The sequence below is a fragment of the Anolis carolinensis genome, unplaced genomic scaffold (assembly GCF_035594765.1).
Source record: "Anolis carolinensis isolate JA03-04 unplaced genomic scaffold, rAnoCar3.1.pri scaffold_7, whole genome shotgun sequence".
NCBI classification, from domain to species: domain Eukaryota; kingdom Metazoa; phylum Chordata; class Lepidosauria; order Squamata; family Dactyloidae; genus Anolis; species Anolis carolinensis.
This window is the reverse complement of record NW_026943818.1, coordinates 16,858,544-16,884,828: the sequence shown is the minus strand read 5'-3', so window position 1 is coordinate 16,884,828 and position 26,285 is coordinate 16,858,544. Positions and strand designations below refer to the sequence as shown.

The 26,285-nt window shown below is 37.4% G+C and overlaps 1 protein-coding gene across 2 annotated transcripts in view; it reads right to left on the bottom strand.

The window, feature by feature from the left end:
- cltc (clathrin heavy chain) overlaps positions 1-25,728 on the bottom strand; it is an 89,152-nt gene extending 63,424 nt beyond the window's left edge. The window contains exons 1-2 of one of the 2 annotated variants that reach the window (XM_008120440.3): positions 25,466-25,728; positions 1,794-2,001 (exon numbers count right to left, since the gene is read on the bottom strand). In XM_008120440.3, coding sequence (XP_008118647.1) covers positions 1,794-2,001; positions 25,466-25,543 — 286 coding nt within the window. In that variant the 5' untranslated portion in view covers positions 25,544-25,728. The remainder of the gene's footprint in view (positions 1-1,793; positions 2,002-25,465) is intronic. The other variant, XM_003227277.4, reaches the window with a different exon arrangement.
- Between the last annotated feature and the right edge of the window lie 557 nt (positions 25,729-26,285).

Genomic DNA, 26,285 nt, shown 5'->3' with positions numbered 1-26,285 from the left:
ATTACATTTATTATTTCACTCTATTATTATTAAAAGGATACATAAGCACATTTACATTGAAGAAGATGAAAATAATAATTTAATCAGAGTTGAACAGTCATATCTTAAATTTCAGTTTGATATAAAGATTCAAAAACATTTAAACTACTGATGCCTCAATTAATATAATTTTATTGGAATCTCGGCTTATACTGGAGTCAATGTTTATTATTATTGGCATTGTTACATTTATCATTTTACTCTCTTAGTTATTATTATTACAGTTATTATTTTACTCTATTATTGTTGCTACTTTTACATTTATTTTACTCTAATTTTATTATTATTAATACATTTATTATTTTACTCTATTTATTATTACATTTATTATTTTACTGCATTTATTATTATTATTATTATTACATTTATTATTTCACTCTATTATTATTAAAAGGCTACATAAGCACATTTACATTGAAGAAGATGAAAATAATGATTTAATCAGAGTTGAACAGTCGTATCTTAAATTACAGTTTGATGTAAAGATTCAAAAACATTTAAACTACTGATGCCTCAATTAATGTAATTTTATTGGTATCTCGTCTTATACTGGATTCAATGTTTTCCCAGTTTTTTGTGGTAAAATTAGGGGCCGCGGCTTATATTCGGGTCGACTTATACTCGAGTATATATGGTAGTTTTAACTGGGATTTGGGCTGTGTTTTACACACCTAAGTAAGATGCACCAAACAGGTAAGACTCTGCAGCAGTTATTTCATATTCTTACAAAACCAACTAAGAATTGAAAAATCTGGGAAAAAAATCTGGGAAAACATTGACTCAAGTATAAGCCGAGGGTGGCAAATTTCAAAAATAAAAATAGATACCAATAAAATTACATTAATTGAGGCATCAGTAGGTTAAATGTTTTGGAATATTTACATAAAACTCTAATTTAAGATAAGACTCTCCAACTCTGATTAAATCATTATTCTCATCTTCTTCAATGTAAATGCCCTTATGTGTCCTTTTAATAATAATAATAGGGTAAAATGATAAATGTAATAACAATAATACCATCAGAGTGAAATAATAAGTATTATTAATAATAAAACTAGATTAAAATAAATGTAATAGTAACAATAATAATAGAGAAAAATAATAAATGTACCATATTTACTCAAGTATAAGCCGACCAGGACCCTCACTCAAGTATAAGCCGAGGGGGGCTTTTTCAGTCCTAAAAATTGTTGTAATATTTTAATATTGTGTTTTATTGTAAGCCGCCCTGAGTCCCCTATTGGTGAGAAGGGCGGGATATAAGTATTGTAATAAATAAATAAATAAATTTATACTCGAGTACATACAGTATATTATTGTTGTTTTATACAGTATATTATTGTTGTGTTTTACTGTAAGCCGCCCTGAGTCCCCTATGGGGAGAAGGGCGGGATATAAGTATTGTAATAAATAAATAAATTTATACTCGAGTACATACAGTATATTATTGTTGTTTTAAACTGTTTATTTTATGACTTTTATACTTTTTATCAATGTATTTGGATTGTTGTTTACATGATTTGAATACGTTGTAAGCTGCTCTGGGTCCCGTGAGGGAGAAAAGTGGGATACAAATAAATTTATAATTTATTACTATTATTATTAATATTAATATTATTATTATTATTACTATTATTATTATTTTAATTGCAATAGCCATTCTAAATAGTTCTGGAGATAAGTGAAGATCAAATGTACTCCCAAAAACCCCCATTTGGAAATATCTAAAACGAGTTGGGAAAGTTCTTGCTTACCTTTGAGAGCAATGACCTTGCTGGCAGGGTTCATGATGGCGCTGTCTGCGGAGATGGGCCTGCGGATGGGATTGCTGGGATCATTCATGTCAATGATGACCACCTGGGCCTGCTCTCCTACTTTCTCTCGTATGCAGATGAATTTGTCAGACTCCATGGTCAGAGTGCTGAAGCCAATGTTGGCCGGATTAATGCCTAAATTCTGGAGCTGGAAGAGACAAAAGATTGAGAGAGATCAAAGTTACTAGAGGCGTGCAATTCAGCCAATTATTCAGTTACCTAGTTACTACTATGAGGATGACATATGCTAAATACTGGAGAGATAAACAAACCCCGAAGATAAATTGCTGGTTCAATAAGGTATTCCAAATTATGAATAGGGATAGATTGACATAGTTGTTAACAAATAATCAAGGAAGACCAGAAAAATAAACCAATTGGGAAGAAGTTAAGAATTACCTAAAAAACAAAAAATTTAAGATACTGATGTGACACCACAGGAAAAGTGGTTAAGAAGCATAATAGCTAAAGAGAGGAATAAGAGAAGACAGGGCTTTCCAGTTAAAGATTGTGACGACAAGGAACTGTAAATACAGTAGAGTCTCACTTATCCAACATAAACAGGCCGGCAGAATGTTGGATAAGCGAATATGTTGGATAATAAGGAGGCATTAAGGAAAAGCCTATTAAACATCAAATTAGGTTATGATTTTACAAATTAAGCACCAAAACATCATGTTATACAACAAATTTGACAGAAAAGGTAGTTCAATACTCAGTAATGCTATGTAGTAATTACTGTATTTACGAATTTACCACCAAAATATCACGATGTTTTGAAAACATTGACTACAAAAATGCGTTGGATAATCCAGAACGTTGGATAAGCGAGTGTTGCGTCTTGAACTGCTTTTTCTGTCCAAATTGTTGTATAATATGATGTTTTGGTGCTTAATTTGTAAAATCATAACCTAATTTGATGTTTAATAGGCTTTTCCTTAATCCCTCCTTATTATTTATTTCTTTACTACATTTATATCCCGCTCTTCTCACCCCGAAGGGGACTCAGAGCGGCTTACAAATCAAATGTACATACAATATATTATTAGCATAGCAGAATATAAGCATTCAATTACTATATTGTACTATCTAATTTCATGGTAATATTATTAGTAATATTACATTTAATACATAATATATAATTAATATTATATTGTATTATTAATTAGTATAATATTGTATTACATTATAATATTATTATCAATATTATAAGTACATACAATATATTATCCAAGATATTCGCTTATCCAAGGTTCTGCTGGCCCGTTTAGCTTGGATAAGTGAGACTTTACTGTATCAAAAGGAAACCCACAACAACAACAACAAAGGCTGGAAATGAATCTTTAGGAAAATAACAGGTTTTCTCTAGATAAAATCTGAGAGCACCTCTAAGCCCACAATCCTCTGTACCTTTGGGAAAAATATGCCTACATGAGCTTGTTTGCAGAGGAATCTCTGCAAGGTTCAAAGTCTGAAAACAAGCAAGCAAAAAAGTGGCCCTGCAAGCACGGCTATCGCAGCCCCCCATCATCTCAGTAGAGAGGAATGAAGTTAATACAGACAGTATCTCCGAAGAGAGGGATCAATCTCAAGCAGAACTACTTAAGCAGCAATTACTAAGCCAACCATATTTTCCTGTTTTGACTTGACTCTACTTCTCTAGATTGTTGTAGAAAAGTTTGGGAGACATAAAACAGTATGCAGCACACATTGTCAGGTTACACTTTAATGCACCATGTTTGAATCTTATTGGCTGGCGATAGAAGAATGGGGATGCAAATCCCTGCAACCTCCAACACTACCATATGTATTCGAAGATAAGCCGAGTTTTTCAGCCCTTATTTATGAGCTGAAAAAGCCTCCCTCGGCTTATAAGCGGGGCTATTGCTTGCAATATGTGATCTATTTCTTTCTTCTCACTTATCAGTGTGTTTTCTTTTGCAAAGCCTCCCTCGCTCTTAATCAAGGGAGACAACCTTGCAAGTCAGGAAGAGGAAAAATATATATTCATTAATCTTATGAAAGCATTTTCCCCTGAAATATTTATTAAACTCTCCTACAGATATATAGGCATTAACCCCTTGTAAGCTTTTGCCATCTCTATGTACCTTCATATGTGTATCTATCTATACATTAATTTTGCAGGCCTTTGCAAATCCTTTATACATATAGATCCATGTACAGTAGAGTCTCACTTATCCAACACTCACTTATCCAACGTTCTGTATTATCCAACGCATTTTTGTAGTCAATGCTTTCAATATATCGTGATATTTTGGTGCTAAATTCATAAATACAGTAATTACTACATAGCATTACTGTGTATTGAACTACATTTTCTGCCAAATTTGTTGTCTAACATGATGTTTTGGTGCTTCATTTGTAAAATCATAACCTAATTTGATGTTTAATAGGCTTTTCCTTAATCCGTCCTTATTATCCAACATATTTGCTTATCCAATGTTCTGCCGGCCCGTTTATGTTGGATAAGTGAGACTCTACTGTACCTGTATATCTGTAGCCAATACATACACATTATTTTTTTATATATATATATAAGCCTCTGCAAATATCTATATAAAGAGAGATGTCTGGATAGATATGAATATATTCTTATCTACCTATATATAGGGCTTGCAAATATTACAGGGGGAAATGAACACACAAATATATATATAGACATGTCTAGATAGATAGATATAGGGCTTACAAATATTGTAGGGGAAATGCGCGCACACACACACACAGAGTAGGGATTTGCAAACGTTTCAGGGGGAAATGCATATGTGAAATTAGTATTTATAATTATAGATCTATATCTAGCTCTGCATTGTTTATATAGGCATTGAATGTTTGCCTGTTACTATGTTGGAAGCCGGCCTGAGTTCCCATGGGGAGATAGGGTGGGATCCAAATGAAGTTTTTATTATTATTATGTTATTGTTGATACCATATTGTTTTTGTTGCCCCTACTTTTCCACTTATAGAGCTAGTTTATTGTTTTTCTTTGAAATACGGTAAATATTCAAAAACATTTAACCTACTGATGCCTCGATTGATGTCATTTTATTGGTATCTATTTTTATTTTGATATTTCCCCATAGCTGCTGCATTTCCCACCCTCGGCTTATACTCGAGTCAGTAAGTTATCCCAGTTTTTTGTGGTAAAATTAGGTGCCTCGGCTTGGCTTATACTCGAGTATATACGCTACATATCTGGGACGCGAGGCTGGGTGCAGATGAGGCAAGTAACCTGTAACCCATTAAGCTCAGCCATCGGTGCCAAAGTTCGGGGATAAGAGTTGAAACTAAACAATCATCAGAGAGCCTGCTCTCTCCCCCAGTCGTCTTGCACTCCTAAAAGGCAGGATTGTGGTTTTTGCCCTGCTTGAGGGCCTCCAACTGCAACTCCTTTGAAGGAACCTCCAGCAAGATCCTCTGCATGTCTCCATGCACTTTCACTTCCACATTTTATGCAAGTGGTTGGCAAACTAAGGAAGAGTGATTCACTTCTAACAATGAGGCAAAGAATGGAAGAAACTGTTTTGCTGAAGACACCTCCCACCTCCTTACAAAAGTTTTCTATTTCATCTTTAAGACAAGATCTAGATATATACAGATGTCTACATACTGTATCTATGAAACGTCAACTGGTGTAATACGGAAACAGGGATTTAAAAAAAAATAATTTACATATAACTATTTTATTATTTATTTATTTTATTGTTTTATTTACAGTATTTATATCCCGCCCTTCTTTCTCACCCCGAAGGGGACTCAGGGCGGATCACATGACACATATAGGCAAACATTCAATGCCTTTTAACATAGAACAAAGACAAGACAAACATAGGCTCCGAGCGGGCCTCGAACTCATGACCTCCTGGTCAGAGTGATTCATTGCAGTGATTCATTGCAGCTGCTCTCCAGCCTGCGCCACAACCCGAGCCCATATACTTTACATATAAGTATTCACACTACCTTATGCCTTATGCGTATTTATGATTCTATTCATGTGAAAAGAAAACATAGGTATTCTGTTTGTACAATGTCTTGACAGGGTACTCACTTTTATAACGACAAACAGGATACCTGTTTTCTTTTCACATTAATAGAATCATAAATACGCATAAGGCATAAGGTAGTGTGAATACTTACTGTATATACCTGAGTATAAGCCTAGTTTTTCAGCCCTTTAATGTAAGTGTGATTTCTTGTTAAAATTGTATTGTTTTACTTTGTTTAATAATGTGTATTATGTTGTTATGTAATGTTTGTGTTTGCTTTTATGACTGTAAACCACCCTGAGTCCCATCCGGGAGATAGGGCGTTATATAAATAAAGTTTTATTATATTATTATTATTTGTTAGGGCTGAAAAAGCTCCCCTCAGCTTATACTCGAGTGAGGGTCCTGGCTGGCTTCTATTCAGGTCGGCTTATACTTGAGTATAAAGGTATTCAGAGTTGGACAGTCTTATCTTATTAAATAATAATAATAATAATAATAATAATAATAATAAAACTTTATTTATACCCCGCCACCATCTCCCTGCGGGACTCAGGGCAGCTTACAATGTTATAAAAGAACAACACACATACATTAACACAATATGCACAGGTTAAAACGCAATATGGAAATAAAAACAAAAGTTAATACAACAGTAATAGTATCAAACAACCACCAATACAGTTCATTCAACTTCGTTTGGGGGAGGGGGGGAGGGACTGCAGCAGCAATATAAAATAGAATCATTAGATTAAAATACCCAGATAAGAGGGACCTAGTAAAATTCAGACTAGAATTATGTCGTATTATTATCTTAAATTACAGTTTTATATAAATATTCAAAAACATATAACCTACTGATGCCTCAAATAATGCAATTTTATTAATATCTACAGTACAGTCTCACTTATCCAAGCTAAACGGGCCGGCAGAAGCTTGGATAAGCGAATAACTTGGATAATAAGGAGGGATTAAGGAAAAGCCTATTAAACGTCAAATTAGGTTATGATTTTACAAATTAAGCATCAAAACATCCTGTTATACAACAAATTGGACAGAAAAGGTAGTTCAATATGCAGTAATGTTATGATGTAATTACTGTATTTACGAATTTAGCACCAAAATATCATGATATATTGAAAACATTGACTACAAAAATGGCTTGGATTATCCAGAGGCTTGGATAAGCGAGGCTTGGATTAGTGAGACTCTACTGTATTTTTATTTTTGAATTTGACCCGTAGCTTCTGCATTTCCCACCCTCGTCTTATACTCTAGTCCAGGGGTCCCCAAACTAAGGCCCGGGGGCCGGATGCGGCCCTCCAAGGTCATTGACCTGGCCCCCACCCTCAGTTTTAGACTTAGGCTTGCCCAAAGTCTGAAATGACTTGAAGGCACACAACAACAACAATCCTACTTAACTTTACTATCTCCTTGGCCAGAAGCAGGCCCACACTTCCCATTGAAATCCTGAAAGATTTACAGTATGTTGGTTAAAACTGTTTTTGTTTTTGAATACTGTATTGTTCTTTCATTTACTAATATTGTGCTATGGTAATAATATAATATATTGTGTATACATATAATATTGATAATAACTTATTTATTTATTTATTTATTACAGTATTTCTACCCCCGCCCTTCTCACCCAATAGGGGACTCAGGGTGGCTAATAATAATAATACAATATAATAATATTGTATAATATAATAATATAAATTATATATTATATATTAAATGTACTGTAATATTACTCATAATATTACGGTATAGTGGTATAGTGCGATATGTTAATATATAATGCTAATATTGTACTATGCTAATAATATAATATATTGTATGTACATATAACTTGTAAGCTGCTCTAAGTCCCCTTCGGGGTGAGAGAGGGTGGGGTATAAATGTAGCAAATAAATAAATAAATAACTGTAGTTGTTTTTTGGGGGGGGGCGTTTATACTGCAAATAAGATATGTGCAGTGTGCTTAGGAATTCGTCCTTTTTAAAAAAAAAAAAAAAAAAAGATAATTCAGCCCCTCAACAATCTGAGACACCATGAACCGGCCCTCCACTTAAAAAGTTTGAGGACCCCTGCTCTAGTCAATAAGTTTTCCCAATTTTTTGTGGTAAAATTAGGTTCCTCGGCTTATATTCGGGTCGGCTTATACTCGAGTATATATGGTATATGTTATTTTTTTAAAAAAAAAATCTTTGTTTCTGTATTACACCAGTTGACTTTTCATCTTTAAGACAAGGTCATCAAGAGTAGATGCATATGGAATCATTTCTTTGAGAAGCGCATGGCACATAACAGGGTGTGAGCCCACTGGGCGCACAGTCTCTCTTATAATCAGCAGCACTTCATGCACCCAATTAAAGGCCCCACCTTCCCAATTGTGTTGTGTTCTTCCTTGTAGCCTCTGATAAAAGAAAGGGAGTGCCATGCCGTGTTTCGCTTCCTCAACTGCTGCAAAGTTAAGTTGTGCAGCTGTGGCTGAAGCATAGAAAACTACACACCACACAGAAGTAGCCTCAAAAGCACACTAGAAAAACAATTCCAAAATCAGAAGGACATCCAAACGTGATGATCCACCATAGTGAATCCACTTACCGCTTTTGTTACAGATTCAGATGCAGATATTCGTAAAGCATTTTATTTAGCTTCATCATTAAGAACACAGGAGACTACCTTATACTGGTATACCTCCGTTAACAAAGCCTCTAGCAAAGAAGCTTCTTTTTTACAATTTCTGCACACCTGCAGTCCCTCCTTTCTCTCTGAGTCACACAAACTCAATGTCAAGGGCATTTCTGCTCCATAAGAACACAGGAGGCTACCTTATACTGGCATACCTCCGTTAACAAAGCCTCTAGCAAAGAAGCTTCTTTGTACAATTTCTGCACACCTGAAGTCCCTCCTTTCTCTCTGAGTCACACAAACATTCAATGTCAAGGACATTCTGCTCATTAAGGACACAGGAGGCTACCTTATACTGGTATACCTCCGTTAACAAAGCCTCTTGCAAAGAAGCTTCTTTTTACCATTTCTGCACACCTCCGTTAACAAAGCCTCTAGCAAAGAAGCTTCTTTTTACAATTTCTGCACACCTGAAGTCCCTCCTTTCTCTCTGAGTCACACAAACGTTCAATGTCAAGGGCATTCTGCTCTGGCTGCAGCATACAAAAGGCAAAGCAAATAGAAGTTGACTCCAACATCACCTGCGTGTATGTGCGGACAGCAAAACATAAAGAAAATGGGAGCAGATAGGGTCTCCTTCACCAGCTACCCCCAGCAGATTAAAAATGATAGATATCTAGTACAGGTTGCCATTTGAGTACGGATCTGGACACGTTCCATTGTTTTTGAATGTATATTTTCTTATTATATATTGGATTGTTTGTGTCAAATTATCAATAAAATAATGTCAAAAAAAAAAGGATAGATCTGTTAAGATCACCAAATTGGAAATGCTCAGGAAAGTGGAAGCTGGGGAAAAAAACAATCCCTGGATGCATTTTCAAAGACGCATTTGAATGGCTTCTAAAAAAACAAGGTCTTTGTCCTCATGTCCTACTTGTAGGTTTCCTGGAGGTACATACCCTCCAGCTGTCCCAATTTGACTACTACATCAATTCAAGTCTAGCTATTAATGGTTATGGGTCCTTAGAACCCCAAAAGCAAGCTGAGGCACATTACAAGAATGGTTCAGGTATCAGAAGCTACTCTGTCTAGCCTAATACAGTAGAGTCTCACTTATCCAAGCCTCGCTTATCCAAGCCTCTGGATAATCCAAGCCATTTTTGTCGTCAATGTTTTCAATATATCATGATATTTTGGTGCCAAATTCGTAAATACAGTAATTACAACATAACATTACTGCGTATTGAACTACTTTTTCTGTCTAATTTGTTGTTTAACATGATGTTTTGGTGCTTAATTTGTAAAATCATAACCTAATTTGATGTTTAATAGGCTTTTCCTTAATCCCTCCTTATTATCCAAGATATTCACTTATCCAAGCTTCTGCTGGCCTGTTTAGCTTGGATAAGTGAGACTCTACTGTACCTCCAAAGGCAACCCATTCATGCACTGTTGCACCTTCGACTCCCATTTCAGGACTCCACAGCAATCATATAAGTGTGTCATCAAGTTCTGATTGAGAGCCACACCTTGGCAAGCAACCATTCACAGGCCATTAGTAATGCACCACTCCCTTTACTACATCTACAATGCCAACTCCACACTACTATCCAATTGTAAGCGGCTGAAGATCATCACTTCTCTTATAATTACCTCTCTAGTTTCCCCCTCCTGTTACACATTGCTAGTGGTGTTTGAGCACTGTCAAATTACAATATAGTAATTTAACGCCAGTATGGTGCTATGCTAATAATATAATTTTGTATGTAAATTTAATTTGTAATCCGCTCTGAGAAGGGCGGGATATAAATGTAGTAAATAAATAAATAATAAACAAAGAAAGCTTAGTGGCCACTACAAATGTATGTTAAGCCATTTTTCCTCATCTCATCAGAGATTTTAACAAGCAAAGTGTGACAGATGGTAACAGTTATCCCGGCAAAGTCCAAGCTTAGCCACAGCATTTCGCCAATGCCCCCACCCAGACAGATCTGCCTTAATTATGGCCATCTGCCAGAAGTAGCACCGCTTATCAATGTTTTGCAGACCCTTTGCCAGAAGGTAGTCCATGCTGCAATCGCTTGGAAATACAAACTGTTCCAATTTTTTTTGGGGGGGGGGGGGGGAATTACCATGTTGGGTGTTAAAAAGATAAAGCAGTAAACCACCTTTCTACCAGAGAAGGTGTACAGAAATTGTCTATCCAAATCTCACTGGAGATTTATGAGAACTACTGTCCAACACCATCCGAAAGGCACACGTTCCCTCATCCTTTCACAGAACAAAGTTATCCAACACTTTTATCCAGTGATTCAGATGTCATATGTCACTCTACCACAGAATCAGGAGAATTTCTAATTTTTATTAAACCGTTGGGCATGATGTCCTTCAATGGGGTCACCGCCTTGCAGTGTGGATTTTATTTCCTCCGTTTTGCTGACCTCAAAGCTGACTCAGAAACGAATGCAGAAAAGACACACTTCATAGGAAGGTGGATTGCATTATTTTATATATTGCGACACCAACTCAGTACAGCGGAAATAAGAAGTAACATCTCGTATCCATGAATCACTAAGGCATAGCAGTCAGTTGGCTACTGAAATAAAACAAAGGCAGCCCAGAGTAATGTTGGCCAAGGTGCACAGCCAGATCCACAGGTTCTATAGCAGGAAATGACAAGTTTGGTTTCAAAAACCCCACCTTGATATAAAAAAAGGAACTAGATCTTAATGCAAGACATACTTCATTATCAGAAGAATACTACAAGGTTATTTCCATCAGCAAGTATTCATGTGTATTATAGCAAGTTTTATAATATATCTATATATATAAAAGGGTAATGAAATTTCGGCCTAGGACAAAACAACAAAACTACACATCCCCAAAACACTAAACTTGGCAGCACAACCCCTCATCCATGCTTCTACGTTCATACAACAAAAAGAAAAGAAAAATAAAGTCCTAATTAGAGGGAGAGGAATAATTGTTTTTATCCAATTGCTGCCAGTTAGAAGGCTAAGCTCCGTCAGGGGAAAACCTTTATTTATTATTTATTTATTTATTTATAGCATTTATATTCTGCCCTTCTCACCCCGAAGTGGACTCAGGGTGGATCACATTACACATATAGGCAAACATTCAATGCCTTTAACATAGAACAAAGACAAGACAAACATAGGCTCTGAGCAGGCCTCGAATTCATGACCTCCTGGTCAGAGTGATTCATTGCAGCTGGTTGCAACTGGCTGCTCTCCAGCCTGCGCCACAACTCGGGCCTTTATCCTTTACCTTAACTACCACCAATACCTCAATACTTTATTTCCCATACCACCATACTTCGCCACAGCAACGTGTGGCTGGGCACAGCCAGTAATAATATATAATAATTATAACATATTGTATATACATATAATATTCATAATATTATATTGTAATACAATATAATACTAATAACACAATATAATATTAATTATATATTATATTTTACATGTGATATTACTAATAATATTACAATATATTGATACATTACAATATAGTAATTTATTACCAGTATTGTGCTATGCTAATAATATAATATTGTGTGTAAATTTAATTTGTAAGCCGCTCTGAGTCTCCTTCGGAGTGAGAATAGCAGCATATAAATGTAGCAAATAAACAATAAATAAATAAAATGTGCAGGCCACATGTCCAAGCTAGATCTTCCTATCTGATTTGTGTGTGTGTGTGTGTGTGTGTCTTAGGAAATGCTTTTGACCAATACCCACAACACATTAAAATAAAAGAGGTCTCTTAGGTCCCTTTCCACACAGCTGAATAAAATCCCACAATAGCTGCCTTGAACTGGGATATATGGCAATGTGGAAGGGTCCTTAATTTGCTTCTCAAGTGACTTGTTTCTGTCCAAGCAGTTTATGATGCAAACACATATATATCCATGAACTCAACCTGAAGAAAATCACACAAAAGGTGAGCAATCCTTTGCCTAACACTGTACAATATATCACAAGGGCATGCCTTGGAAAGGCAGTAAAATTACAGGTTATAACAATGTTGTATAATCAAGTATGTTCCCTAAGAGCACTGATTCATGTGAAATAAAATCCCAATTCATGCATAAAGGAAGGTCTTTTGGATCATCTATTGATACGTTTCCAAAAATTCACAATTAAGTTGGAAGGGGGGATGTTGACAGCAGAAAACCTGTTGACCTCTTCCTGGAAAGAAGTCAGCACATTTTGCTAGAAAAGCCATCTGAGCAGTCATCTTCTGGAAGGAAGTGCAAAAATGCTGAAAATGCAGGATTTGCTAGTTTTGATAATAAAAACCCGGATGCCAAACCATTGTTCTGCTGCTGGACAGAAATTGGGGCCCCATGTCCCAATGTATTTTTTTTAAATCCTCACAACACTGATAACATGACAATTTTTGCATGTTAAAATTTTCCTAGATTAGGCCTTCCTAGATTTGTGGGCAAGAAGAACAGTATAGTATCTTGGCCATATATTAAACTATTATTGAAATATAACTATGATCGACATACTTTTCTTCTTCCATGTATGTAGATTTAGCTCACCTACATTTATTTTAAAGGCAAAATGTCATAAATTAAGAGCAGATAATTGGATATTATGGTATTCTGTCAACTTCTCTGTATATGAATTTTTAAAAACTCTGATCACATGCAGGAATTTATTTTTAACTTTATGAAGGGAACCAGGTAAGATTCTAGTGTAGGCCTCCCTCCAAAAAAAACTAGAGAGTGAAAAATGTCTTTTCAAATACCAAGTTTGTGAATGATATTCAGAGGGATTCTGCAACATAGGAATGGAGAGATGGAGGCGGGATAGAAAAATAAAGTTGTTGTTGTTATTATTATTATATGACACAGCAAACAAGATAGATGTGCTGGATTTCGTATCACAAAATCACAAGTTAAACACTTCCCAAGTGTCTAATAATTATTATTATTATTATTTTTATTATTATTATTATTTGAAACACAAGATGAGTCCACAGCCTCCCATTGTGTAATTTTAAAAGTTTCTCCTCCCTTGTTAAATTCTAGGTATTCTTTTAATAGTTTTTTTATTCAGTTCTATATCTTTCTCGTGTTTTAATAAATTTTCATTTAATCTCCATCTATATTGTGGTGTTGTGGTTTTTATTATTATTTCTAGAGCACAATGGTCCGAAAATAGCTGTGGTACTATTTGTATTGTTTTTAGTCTGGTCATGAGAGAGTTTGTTGCCCATGCCATATCGATTCGAGACCATGTTTTGTGTCTACTAGAATAAAAGGTATAGTCTTTTTGTTCTTCGTTTCGCCCCCTCCACATATCTTGAAGATTTAAATTTTCCATTAGCATTTTAAATTGTTTAGGTAATTGGCTGGTTCTTGATTTTGTTTTAGTCCCTTCCATGTTTGATTTATCTTTTGTCAAATCTAATCTAATCTCCCAAAAGAATTAAGTGTCTAGAAAGTATTATTATTATTATTATTATTTTATTATGACACAGCAAACAAGATAGATATGCTGGATTTTGTATCACAAAATCACAAGTCGAACACTTCCCAAGTGTCTAGGATTGTGTGATGTATTTTCGGATGATGCGTGCAGATCCCAGTAGGGTGGCCTTTTGCAGTTGGCAGATATTATTATTATTATTATTATTATTATTATTATTATTATTATTATTATTATTAAATGAGACATCATACAAGCCACTTGTAATTTGTCTTTCAGCTAACTTCAACTTATAATGGCCCTAAAGGCAAAGCTATCAAATAAATTTCTTGAAAGTATTTCTTCAAAGGAGGTTTGCAATTGCCTTTCTTTAAGAGCCAAGTGTATGTTGCTTTCCCAAGGGTCACCCAATGGCTTTCCATGGCTGAGCAGAGATTCAGACCAGAGTCTTCCAGAATACCCATCCAATATTCAAACCAGTATATGATATCAGAGATCTCAGCTGTTTAGGGCATTACGCAAACACTGTATACATGCAGAGGAGGACTTTTTCCCCACAGCAGGTACATTGTGGAAAGCAGGCCGGTTTTCCCAAGGTGGGTCGCTTCCTTGCCATTAATGAAAGTGATAAGGGATACAGGTTTCAACTGTCATTCTGAGAAGTGACAGTGGCTTATATGCACTGTCTGCCTCTTGAATAATATATCATTAGTCAACTAAAAGGGCAAATGATCTAGCACACAAAAGAGACCTTACCTACAGCGCATGGTAACAGCTTGGTTGAAATAACCCAGATAGCAATGCTAGTGTTTATTACCCATGAAAATCCAAGAGTTGTAAGCTGGATGCCTCTGGTTTCTCTACACATTTAAGATGCAGTGGCCTTTTAAACTATATTCACGTTCATGGAAATATTAGTTTCTATATAGAAAAAATTCATAATAGTAGGCAGAACCACAACAACCTAGAGCAATGATGGGCAACCTTTTGCACTTGGTGTGTCAAAATTCACCAAAAAAACCTAGCATGACTTGGGTGGTGTGTCACTTTGAGAAAAAAAACCCAAAAATTCACAATATATATAGTTTAAATAACAAAAATATATAATTGTAATATATAACTGTATTTAATAAATCAAAAACTATTTACTACCATTATTTCCATGTACAACAATCTATGGGACCTCTTGCAATTTCCACGCTGATTTCTCTCTATTGTAGTTTCAATGTAGTCATGAATAATGAATAATATAATAATAATATAATAGTAATAATATACTACAATAATAATAGAATAATGGAATGATTATATATATATATATATATATATATATATATATATATATATATGTAATGTGCATAATTCCCATGGAGACCTAGAGTTCTCATGCTTTCTATAACAACATGGAAGCAAATCCTGAAATGCTCTCAAGCTATATAGCGAGACAGCAAGGGCCAATATGTTTATGTGCCTTATGAAGAGCCTATGAAATTCATAACATTTTCTTAAATAAGAAACAATTAGATATGGTTTTAACTAGTTCCCTCCTCTGAAATATAACCTACATCATCTGGTATTTGTTGGCGGTCACCCATCCAAGTACTAACCAGGGCTAACCCTGCTTAGTTTCCAAAATGGTTTAGACTCTATACGAGTGCAATAGAAGAAAAGGATGATTCCCACAAATAAGTGTAAGTCTGATTGCACAAGGACAGATTTTGCCTCCCTTTTTGCAAAGATTTTACAGTGCCTTGCTTACTTTTCTTCAAATCCAATCAGTATAAATAAAATGTGTGTCCCTCAGACATGTTTTAAAATATGTGGAACATTCCAATAAAAAGTTCGCCAAGCATAACATTTAATCCGCATTTCAATGTGCTTTACCTAATTTCTTATGAACCATTTAGTTCAACTCTTTCCGCTATTGGAAGATGCCAAAGCCGTATGTAACATTAGCACTTTCTGCTTCTATTTTGTGAGCAAATTTAATGAAGACAAATATATATCCTGGATTAGATCCCAATCCAAGGTAGTAGAAAGTATGTTAATGAATAATCCAAATACAATTTTTCCAAATACTTTAGTTATTAAGTTAATTTATTAGGAAACAGTCCTTTAATTGAATTTACTGGCAAGCATACAAAATGCTTTATTTTCTCTTCAAACCATGGCCATTTTTGCTTGCATGGATAGGAAGGATGCAAACACAAGGCAGTTTGGGGGTCCTGAATAGGTTGAAGCAGGGTTTACATTGTTTATCAAAAGAGGAAACTATGCTAGGAAGCTATGTCTATAAACACTTTGAAACAAAGCAATATTTTAATGTTGTGAAGGCAACACCCAATTCCTGAATCCTATGGGGAAGAAACTTATAAAATCACTTCTGAATATTCCTTGCCTAAGAAAACCCGACAAAATTTGTGAGGTTGCCATAAATCAACACATTACATAAAGGCACATAAACACAAACCACAGAACTTGAAATACAAATAATGAAACAAAGGAGATGGTATAAACGTCCCCTCCTTTCACCATATTTTGCTTTCTCATCCTATGCAGCCTTGGCAAGATCATTGGCATAAAACTCAAATGCGCCTTCCAGAAATGCTTGTGTACCGTACACCAAGCAAAGTTTTATCAAGTTCAAAAGGAGTAGTTATGGAGAGAGAAGGCTTTTTTTCCCCTTACCAATACACCAACTTCACTAAGAAGCAGGTTTGAATGGGACGTCGTGAAAACTATCTGTAAAAATGCCAAAACAAGCCAGAAGATTAAGGCCATGAAAGTTTATTTAGAGAATGGGGTATTTAATTCTTGTGGCCGGCACAGAAGTCTATCATAAGAAGTGAGATGTGTGCAAAATACAAAGCAAAGATTCGGGTTAAAGTGCAACTTCTTATGAGGCTCCCTGTCAGCAATCCACCAGGCTGTTTTTTCACTGGAAAGAAGCTTTCATCCTCACTGTTATATCAATGCAGTGCTTCTTTTCCCCCTAAAGAAGTGAATAACCATCATTTTATTAGGTCCCTTTTATTCAGGTATTTTAACTGATGATATTTTTATATTGCTGCTGCAGTCCCCCCCCACCAATGAAGTCGACTGAATTGTACTTGGTGGTTGATTGATATTATTACCGCTGTATTAACTTCTGTTTTATTGTCTTACTGTGTTTTTTTTTTTGTATACTGTGCAATGTATTTACACTATGTTTTTGTAAATTATGTTGGTCAGGCCTTGCCCCATGTGACCGCCCCGAGTCCCTGTGGGGAGATGGTGGCGGGGTATAAATAAAGTTTTTATTATTATTATTTATTATTATTATTATTAGTCTGTGAGAAAATAGTGCAGAGCAGTGTTTCCCAAACTCTGCCCCTCCAGATGTTTTGGGTTTCAGATCCCATAATTCCTAATAGCTAGGATTTCTGGGAACTAAAGTCCAAAACACACAGAGAAGCAGAGTTTGATCAAGATCAAGAGGCAGGGACTATGTTTATTCTGCTTGCCCTTTTTCTCCATCCATTAAGAACCCAGCTTCCAGGTGAGCCACACCAGAACCAAAGGCCCATTTGCTCCAGAATTCTGCTTACAACAGCAAAAATAGATATATACAGACATCTTTTTATAATGTGGAAATTCCAAAATTAAGATATGCATGCAGCGACTTGAGACCGCCGGCCTCACACCTGGGTTACATTAGTAGTAGTAAAAGTTTATTTATTTACATTTCAATAATAATAATAATAATAATAATAAAACTTTATTTCTAGACAGCCCTCTCTCCCCAAAGGGATTCAGGGCGGTTAACATACAGTAGAGTCTCACTTATCCAACATAAACGGGCCGGCAGAACGTTGGATAAATGAATATGTTGGATAATAAGGAGGGATTAAGGAAAAGCCTATTAAACATCAAATTAGGTTATGATTTTACAAATGAAGCACCAAAACATCATGTTTTACAACAAATTTGACAGAAAAAGCAGTTCAATACGCAGTAATGTTATGTTGCAATTACTGTATTTACAAATTTAGCACCAAAATATCACGATATATTGAAAACATTGACTACAAAAATGGCTTGGATAATCCAGAAACTTGGATAAGCGAGGCTTGGATAAGTGAGATTCTACTGTAATACAAGATAAAAATATTAATTATATATTATATTTTACATGTAATATTGCTAATAATATTACCATATATTGATATAGTACAATATAGTAATTTATTGCCAGTATTGTACTATGCTAATAATATAATATTGTCTGTAAATTTAATTTGTAAGCTGCTCTGAGTCCCCTTCGGGGTAGCAAATAAATAAATAAATAAATAATTCAGGGTGGTTAACATATATATAAACGGCAAACATTCAATGCCACAATTTCTTCGTAATATCAAAAGTATAAAATGACAATAACATACACATTATAATAAAATCAGAAGTGACTTTACACAAGTAATGAGAGCAAGAAAGACAAAACACTGCTGACTTTCAAAGAGATGGGCAAAGACTAAACATTCCCGGGAAAATGCCTGAGCTCCGCTTTGCAAAATACAAATCAAGTTGCAATCTGAAAAAAAAAATTAAATCTCAGTCACAGCAATGAGGACTCCCAAGGGCACATAAATTACAGAAGCCTTCAGAGGGAGCATATGTGTGTGATAAGATGACAATTCAAGGCCATCAACATGATCAAGAGAAGGCCACACTGCCAAGGCCTTTGCATCAGGGAAGCCTGGGGGAGGTTGCCTTCTTCCTTGCATTTTATTTTTAGTCTACTACAGCCCTGTTCCCGAGGCCTTGGACAGAGGAAAGGGATGGCCATGGTCCATATATAATGCATGAATGTCAGTTTCATTTCTAAGTATTAGGTCTGATTATTTTTGTTCAATCTCTCAGCAGGGAGCTCAGCGGTTTCACTTTGTGAGCAGCAAAGGTGAATGCAGACAAAGCTGGAAAGCCTTCCTCCTATGACAGCACATCTCCCGGCAGGAGTTGCGAGAGGGAGGAGAGATCCAGGCTCTCCCACGCAAAGATATTATCGTGAAACCTGAAATGGCATAGACACGCATAGAATGTAAACTGTAAAGAAGTAGTTCCTAACTGTGATCAGAGAGACTTCATCCATGGTTCAGGATCCTCTGGATTTGGGTTCTTCAACAGCTAAACTGACTCTGCACAAAGCACTACTATATTCTGGAAGCATGTTTTCGACACAAAAACCATAGATCTTTTTCAGAAAAACCATGGGAACAATTATCCAAAGCACTTTATAATACAATACAGTAGGGCTTCCACGTTCACTGGAGTAGGGTGTGTAGGACTCCTACAAAAATGCAAAAACCACAAAACATTATTTTCCTGATATAATTATCTCTAGGAACCTCTATGTCCTCCAAGGTGACCCTATAGTCAATGACTGCTGGATTCACCATGGAAGGACCTAGAAATTCGTAAAGAAATACTATCTTTAGGCATCTCTAGATCCCCTAGCATGCCTCTATGGCAGAGGTTCCCAACCACTCTCCAACATTAGTACCAAAAGGGTTATGAATCTGTTTTTGGTCAACTTTAGATTCGGTTTAGTTTTTTGGGGTGCTGATTAAGAAAATCACATAGCCCCCAGTGGTGCGGTGGGTTAAACCATTGTGCCTCCAGGTTGGGTTGCTGCCCTGAAGGTTACTGGTTCGTATCCAACCCAAGGAGAGCGTGGATGAGCTCCCTCTATCAGCTCCAGCTCCATGTGGGGACACAAGAGAAGCCTCCCACAAGGATGGTAAAATAATCAAAACATCCAGGTGTCCCCTGGGCAACGTCCTTGCAGATGGCCAATTCTCTCACACCAGAAGCGACTTGCAGTTTCTCAAGTCACTTCTGACATGAAAAAAAAAATTCAGAAAATTGCATTGGATAGACCACATCAGCTCTAATTTCTGATACAGAACATATGCCACCCAGTAGCTGCCATCTGCTCGCTCACAGAAAACCATATTTAATAATCGAGAGCTGATGTGGTCTATCCAATGCAATTTTCTGAATCAGTACCCCAAATAACCACAGGAACAGGCTTAAAAACGAGGAGACCTAGGCACCCCCCGCTTCCAAGCACCACATGGAATAGCTCCACTCAAGGTGAGGGAGGAGGAGGAGAAGCAGCAGTCAGGAGGCTTTTTGTTATACCTTTCGTTAGTTAACCTCTCCTCTCCCAACATCCCCGTTGCCTTGGCACTATAAGAGGGTTTAGCAAGACCAGTCCCTCTCGTTGCAACGATATAGTGAGGCCACAGACCATATTTTAGTTCTTTGGGACCACTGGTGGTCCACCTATCACAGGTTGGGAATCACAGCTGTAAAGAAACCAAGGAAGGTTCAGCACTCCCAAAGATACCTTTACACATCTAACACCATGTGTGAGGGTAGAAGCAGCTACTTAGCGTAAGAAAGCTTATTCCTCCCGCTTCAGAACTTTAAGGCGGAGAAGCTTCTTAAGGAAAGCTGCCCTTGGCAGTGGACACTCCGTATCAACGTTTTATTCCACTTAGAATTTCCTTGGAGTGACCATATATGAATCTCCTGGTCATTCTATATTATTATTTTATTATGACACAGCAAACAAGATAGCTATGCTGGATTTCATATCACAAAATCACAAGTCAAACACTTCCCAAGTGTCTAGGACTGTGTGATGTATTTTCGGATGATGCGTGCAGATCCCAGTAGGGTGGCCTTTTGCAGTTGGCAGATTGTGATTTTGTCAATGTCTATTGTTTCCAAATGCCGGCCGAGATCTTTTGGCATGGCGCCCAATGTGCCCATCACCACCAGGACCACCTGCACTGGTATTATTATTATTATTATTATATTTATACCCTGCTTTATGTCCCTTGAAAAGGACTCAAATGTTATATCCACTGAACTTTATGTTGCCACCATAGAGTTCAGCCTAACAATAATCTCTCGAACCTTTCTAGATGCTTCCTGATATCCCCAGAACATCACACTAATCTCCACATCCTACTCTCTTGTTTTGCCTTAATCCAGTGCTTCTCAACCTGGGGTCCCCTGATGTTTTTGGCCTTCAACTCCCAGAAATCCTAACAGCTGGTAAACTGGCTGGGATTTCTGGGAGTTGAAGACCAAAACATCTGGAGACCCCCAGGTTGAAAACCACTGCCTTAATCCCTTTAACCATCCAGCATCAGTTGAGAAAAGTCATAAAATTCCACTTCAACTTCTCTTTAAGTTTCCTTCACCTGCAATCCTCTCCATGACTAACCCACCATACAGGTTTATCTCACTAAATCCCCACCAACCTACTACCTCTCCTCATCAGTCCTCCTCACCTACTTCTTTCAGATCAAGCCTGTACTTAACTGACTTCCACCTGTAATTAATTATCTTTCTCCCTACAAGTACTGGGAATACTACTACACCGTTGCACTGAGGACTCCTCCCAGTACAGTTCCAGAACCTGGCTTCCTTCTCTCAACTTGCCACAACTATCTCAGCTGCATCATTGTTGGAAAAACAAGCAAGGCATGCCTCAATCACCTCCCTTTCACGCCAACTCCAAACAGACACACTAGCTACATAAACAGATACCAACCACTGTTAGGTTTTACTCATTTTAGCCCATACATAATGCACTCTTGTAATTTTACCTAGCTATCTTCACTTGGCTTGTGTATTTCTTATCTAGCACTCTCAGAGCCTATGTTACTAGAGATCATCCAAGGACCATCCTTGTATATACACAAAGACAAGAGTCCCTACATCTTCATATGCTTCTTTTTTTTTAATCCTAATTGTTTTGCCATCACGAGTGTACTATCTAAACTACCACGGAAATTGTTAGTATCTCCAACCCAGGACCTTCTTTCTTCATTCATAAAACCTTGTGACATATATAAGGACAAATGGTACTTGGGCAAAGTAAGGAAGCAAAAAGTACAGTAGAGTCTCACATATCCAACATAAACGGGCCGGCAGAAAGTTGGATAAGTGAATATGTTGGATAATAAGGAGAGATTAAGAAAAAGCCTATTAAACATCAATATAGGTTATGATTTTACAAATGAAGCACCAAAACATCATGTTATACAACAAATTTGACAGAAAAAGTAGTTCAATACGCAGTAATGCTATGTAGTAATTACTGTATTTACGAATTTAGCACCAAAATATCACAATATATTGAAAACATTGACTACAAAAATGCGTTGGATAATCCAGAACGTTGCATAAGTGAGTGTTGGATAAGTAAGACTCTACTGTATGTCTTTATGCATTACTACATATGTGGATTATACAAATAGACAGTACACAGAATAATTTTTCCCAATACTTAGTTTTAATCTGCTTAAACAATCATACAGACACAATCTCCCACCTGCCATGCACCAATTCTTGATTATCCAGGGTCATCCTTTGCAAAATGCAGAATTGAAAGTTATAGGAACTTAACCAGGTATCTCAAACAATAAGGCATCAGTGCATGTAATGAATGAAAGAACCTGAATATATGACTATACAGTGGGGTGAAAAATCCTCCATGTGATAGTTGAAGGAAAGGTGCAGGATATGGGATAAAATGGCTAAAATTAAGGAAGTGGACTGGGAAGAGGACACACACGAACCCACAATAAATGAGGAAAAAAATGACTCAGAGGGTGCGTCTACACTGTGGAACTGATGCAGTTTGGCACATGGACTGATATGGTTCAATGCTATAGAATCACTGTAGTTTTACAAAGTCTTTGAGCATCTCTGCCAAAGAGTGATGGCTCCTCACCAAACTACAACTCCCATTATTTCATAGCATTGAGACATGGCTATTATGGTGCCCTACTAGCTTTGAATGCATTTATCAGTTTGCAAAGATTTCAACTTTATTTTTAATACCATTAATATTTATTTATTTACTCTAACTATATCCCGCCTTTCTCTACCCCAGAGAAGACTCATCGTGGCAACTATTTGATGCCTTTAGACAACAGACAATTAAAAACATTTGAGTTAAAATTTAAAAAATTAAGAGTTTAAAAGCACATTAAAACATATAAACATTGTAATCACTGTTAAAATCATAATTGTAATCCGGGGCCGTTCCAAGAATTACTGCACTGTAGGCTTGACCCCAGAGCCAGGTTTTCACTTTCCTTCTGAAAGTGAAATTTTATTTTATTTTAATTTTAATGTTTGCGTATTTTGTGGTTTTAAAGTGTACTGCATTTGGTTACACTATAAGACGCTTTCAGTCTATTTTGCAGACAGCAAAACTGGGGTATAAATAAACATTAAACTGGCAGTCCCTCCTGTTGTCTCTTCCTTGTTTGTAACTAGGAGTCTTTTGCAAGCCAGGTGTTTGCAACTCAAGGACTGCCAGTAGTCATAACAATAATTTCACACACATGCCTTTACACTTTGCTCTTACAAACACCTTGCATTTCATAGAATCCTAGAGTTGGAAGAGACCTCAATATTTGCTTTGAATTGGACTGAGGTCCCTTCCACACATCTGAAGAAAACCCCACATTTTCTGCTTTGAACTGGAATATATGACAATGTGGACGCTGGGCCCTTCCACACAGCTATATAACCCAGAATATCAAGGCAGAAAATCCCACAATATCTGTGTTGAATTGAGCTACCTGAATCCACATTGTCATATATTCCAGTTGAAAGCAAAAAATGTGGGATTTTATTCAGCTTTGTGAAAGGGGCCTCAGTTGTTTGGAAAGAGCCCCTATGAAGTATCTGCCTTGATATCCTAGGTTATATGGCAGTGTGGACTCAGATAATCCAGTTCAAAGCAGATATTCTGGGTTATACGGCAGTGTAGATTCAGGGCCCTTCCACACAGGCATATAACTCAGAATATCAAGGCAGAAAGACCCATAATATCTGTCTTGAACTGGGTTATCTAAGTCCACACTGCCATATATAATACGTATATTGTATATACAAATTATATTGATAATAATATTATAATGGAATACAATATTATACTACTAATAATGCAATATAATAATATTAATAATATATTATGTATTAAGTGTAATATTACTAATATTACCATATAATGATACAGTACAATTAGTAATTTAATGCTTATATTGTGCTATGCTAATAATATATTGTATGTTCATTTGATTTGTAAGCTGCTCTGAGTCCCCTTTGGGGTGAGAAGCGCGGGATATAAATGTAGTAAATAAATAAATAAATAATATATTCTAGTTGAAAACAGAAAATGTGGGATTCTCTTCAGCTGTGTGGAAGGGGCCTGGGTTATATGGCAGTGTGGACTTGGATAATCTGGTTCAAAGCAGATATTCTGGGTTATACACATAAAATCCCACAGTGAACTGGGGACCTTTCCACACAGCCATATAACCCAGAATATCAAGGCAGAAAATCCTACAATATTTGCTTTGAACTGGGTTATCTGAGTCCACACTGCCATATACTCCAGATGAAAGCAGAAAATGTGGGATTCTCTTCAACTGTGCGGAAGGGGCCTGGGTTATATGACAGTGTAGACTGAGATAATCCAGTTCAGAGCAGATATTCTGGGCTATACAGCAGTGTTGACTCAGATAAAATCCCACAGTGAACTGGGGGATATCAAGGCAGAAAATCCCACAATATCTGTTTTGAACTGGGTTATGTGAGTCTACACTGTCATATATTCCAGTTGAAAGCAGAAAATGCGGGCTTCTATTCAGCTGTGTGGAAGGGGCCTGGGTTATATGACAGTGTGGACTGAGATAACCCAGTTCAAAGCAGATCTTCTGGGTTATACAGCAGTGTTGGCTCAGATAAAATTTCACAGTGAACTGGGGGATATCAAGGCAGAAAATCCCACAATATTTGCTTTGAACTGGGTTATCTGAGTCCACACTGCCATATATTCCAGTTGAAAGCAGAAAATGTGGGATTCTATTCAGCTGTGTGGAAGGGGCCTGGGTTATATGACAGTGTGGACTGAGATAACCCAGTTCAAAGCAGATCTTCTGGGTTATACAGCAGTGTTGGCTCAGATAAAATTTCACAGTGAACTGGGGGATATCAAGGCAGAAAATCCCACAATATTTGCTTTGAACTGGGTTATCTGAGTCCACACTGCCATATATTCCAGTTGAAAGCAGAAAATGTGGGATTCTATTCAGCTGTGTGGAAGGGGCCTGGGTTATATGACAGTGTGGACTGAGATAACCCAGTTCAAAGCAGATCTTCTGGGTTATACAGCAGTGTTGGCTCAGATAAAATTTCACAGTGAACTGGGGGATGTCAAGGCAGGAAATCCCACAGTATTTGCTTTGAACTGGGCTATCTGAGTCCACACTGCCATATATTGAAAGCAGAAAATGTGGGCTTTCATACAGCGTGGAAGGGGCCTTGGGTTCCCTTCTGTCTTGGAAGACAGCGTTGGTGGGGAGTGCGCATGCGCGTGTGGACCCCCTCACTCACTCGCCCGCCGGGCCCTTCGCCCCGTTCTCACCTGGAGATGCTCCTGGAAGCGGATGGGGAGGATCTGCGCCATGGCGCCCGAGGCGTTGTTGGCGTTCTGGGGCTCCATCCCGGCGGCGAGGCTCTGAATGGCGGCGGGGACGGAGAGAGACGGAGGGAAGGCCGCCGCCGCCTGCGATCCGGAAACAGCCGGCGGAAGGACACCTCACTCTCCCCTCAGGGGGCGGCAGTGCTGCGGCTCAGGCGGCGCCTCACTCCGCCTCCCTTGCTGCGTCTCACTCCGCCTCCTCACCTGCGGCCCAGGCGGAGGGATCGCGCTCTCCGCGCTCTACTTTTCCCTCCAGAATCAATGACGCGGAGGGATACTTCGACCGGAAGGGACTTTTTTCTTTCAGCGGTTTGGAGGAGGGATTTCTTTTCCTCGAAGCCACGCCCTCCCTTTTTTTTGCCACATCATGCGACCTGGCCGGAGGGTGACCTCACTTCCGTTCCTGGCGGACGCCTCCTCGCTTGCATCACGTGATGAGGGGAGGCGGGACATTCCTCAAGAAGGGTCTTGGAAAGGGGGCGGGGCCTAAACATGACTGTGGCGCACGGAGGAAAGGCGGCTGCGCAAAGAAAGAACTCTGAGCTGCGAGTTCGAATCCCACCGTAGGCCAAACTATGACCTTGAGCAGAATAACCTTATATTTACAGTATATAAAGTTATATACAGTAGAGTCTCACTTATCCAACGTTCTGGATTATCCAACGCATTTTTGTAGTCAATGTTTTCAATATATCATGATATTTTGGTGCTAAATTCGTAAATACAGTCATTACTACATAGCATTACTGTGTAATGAACTACT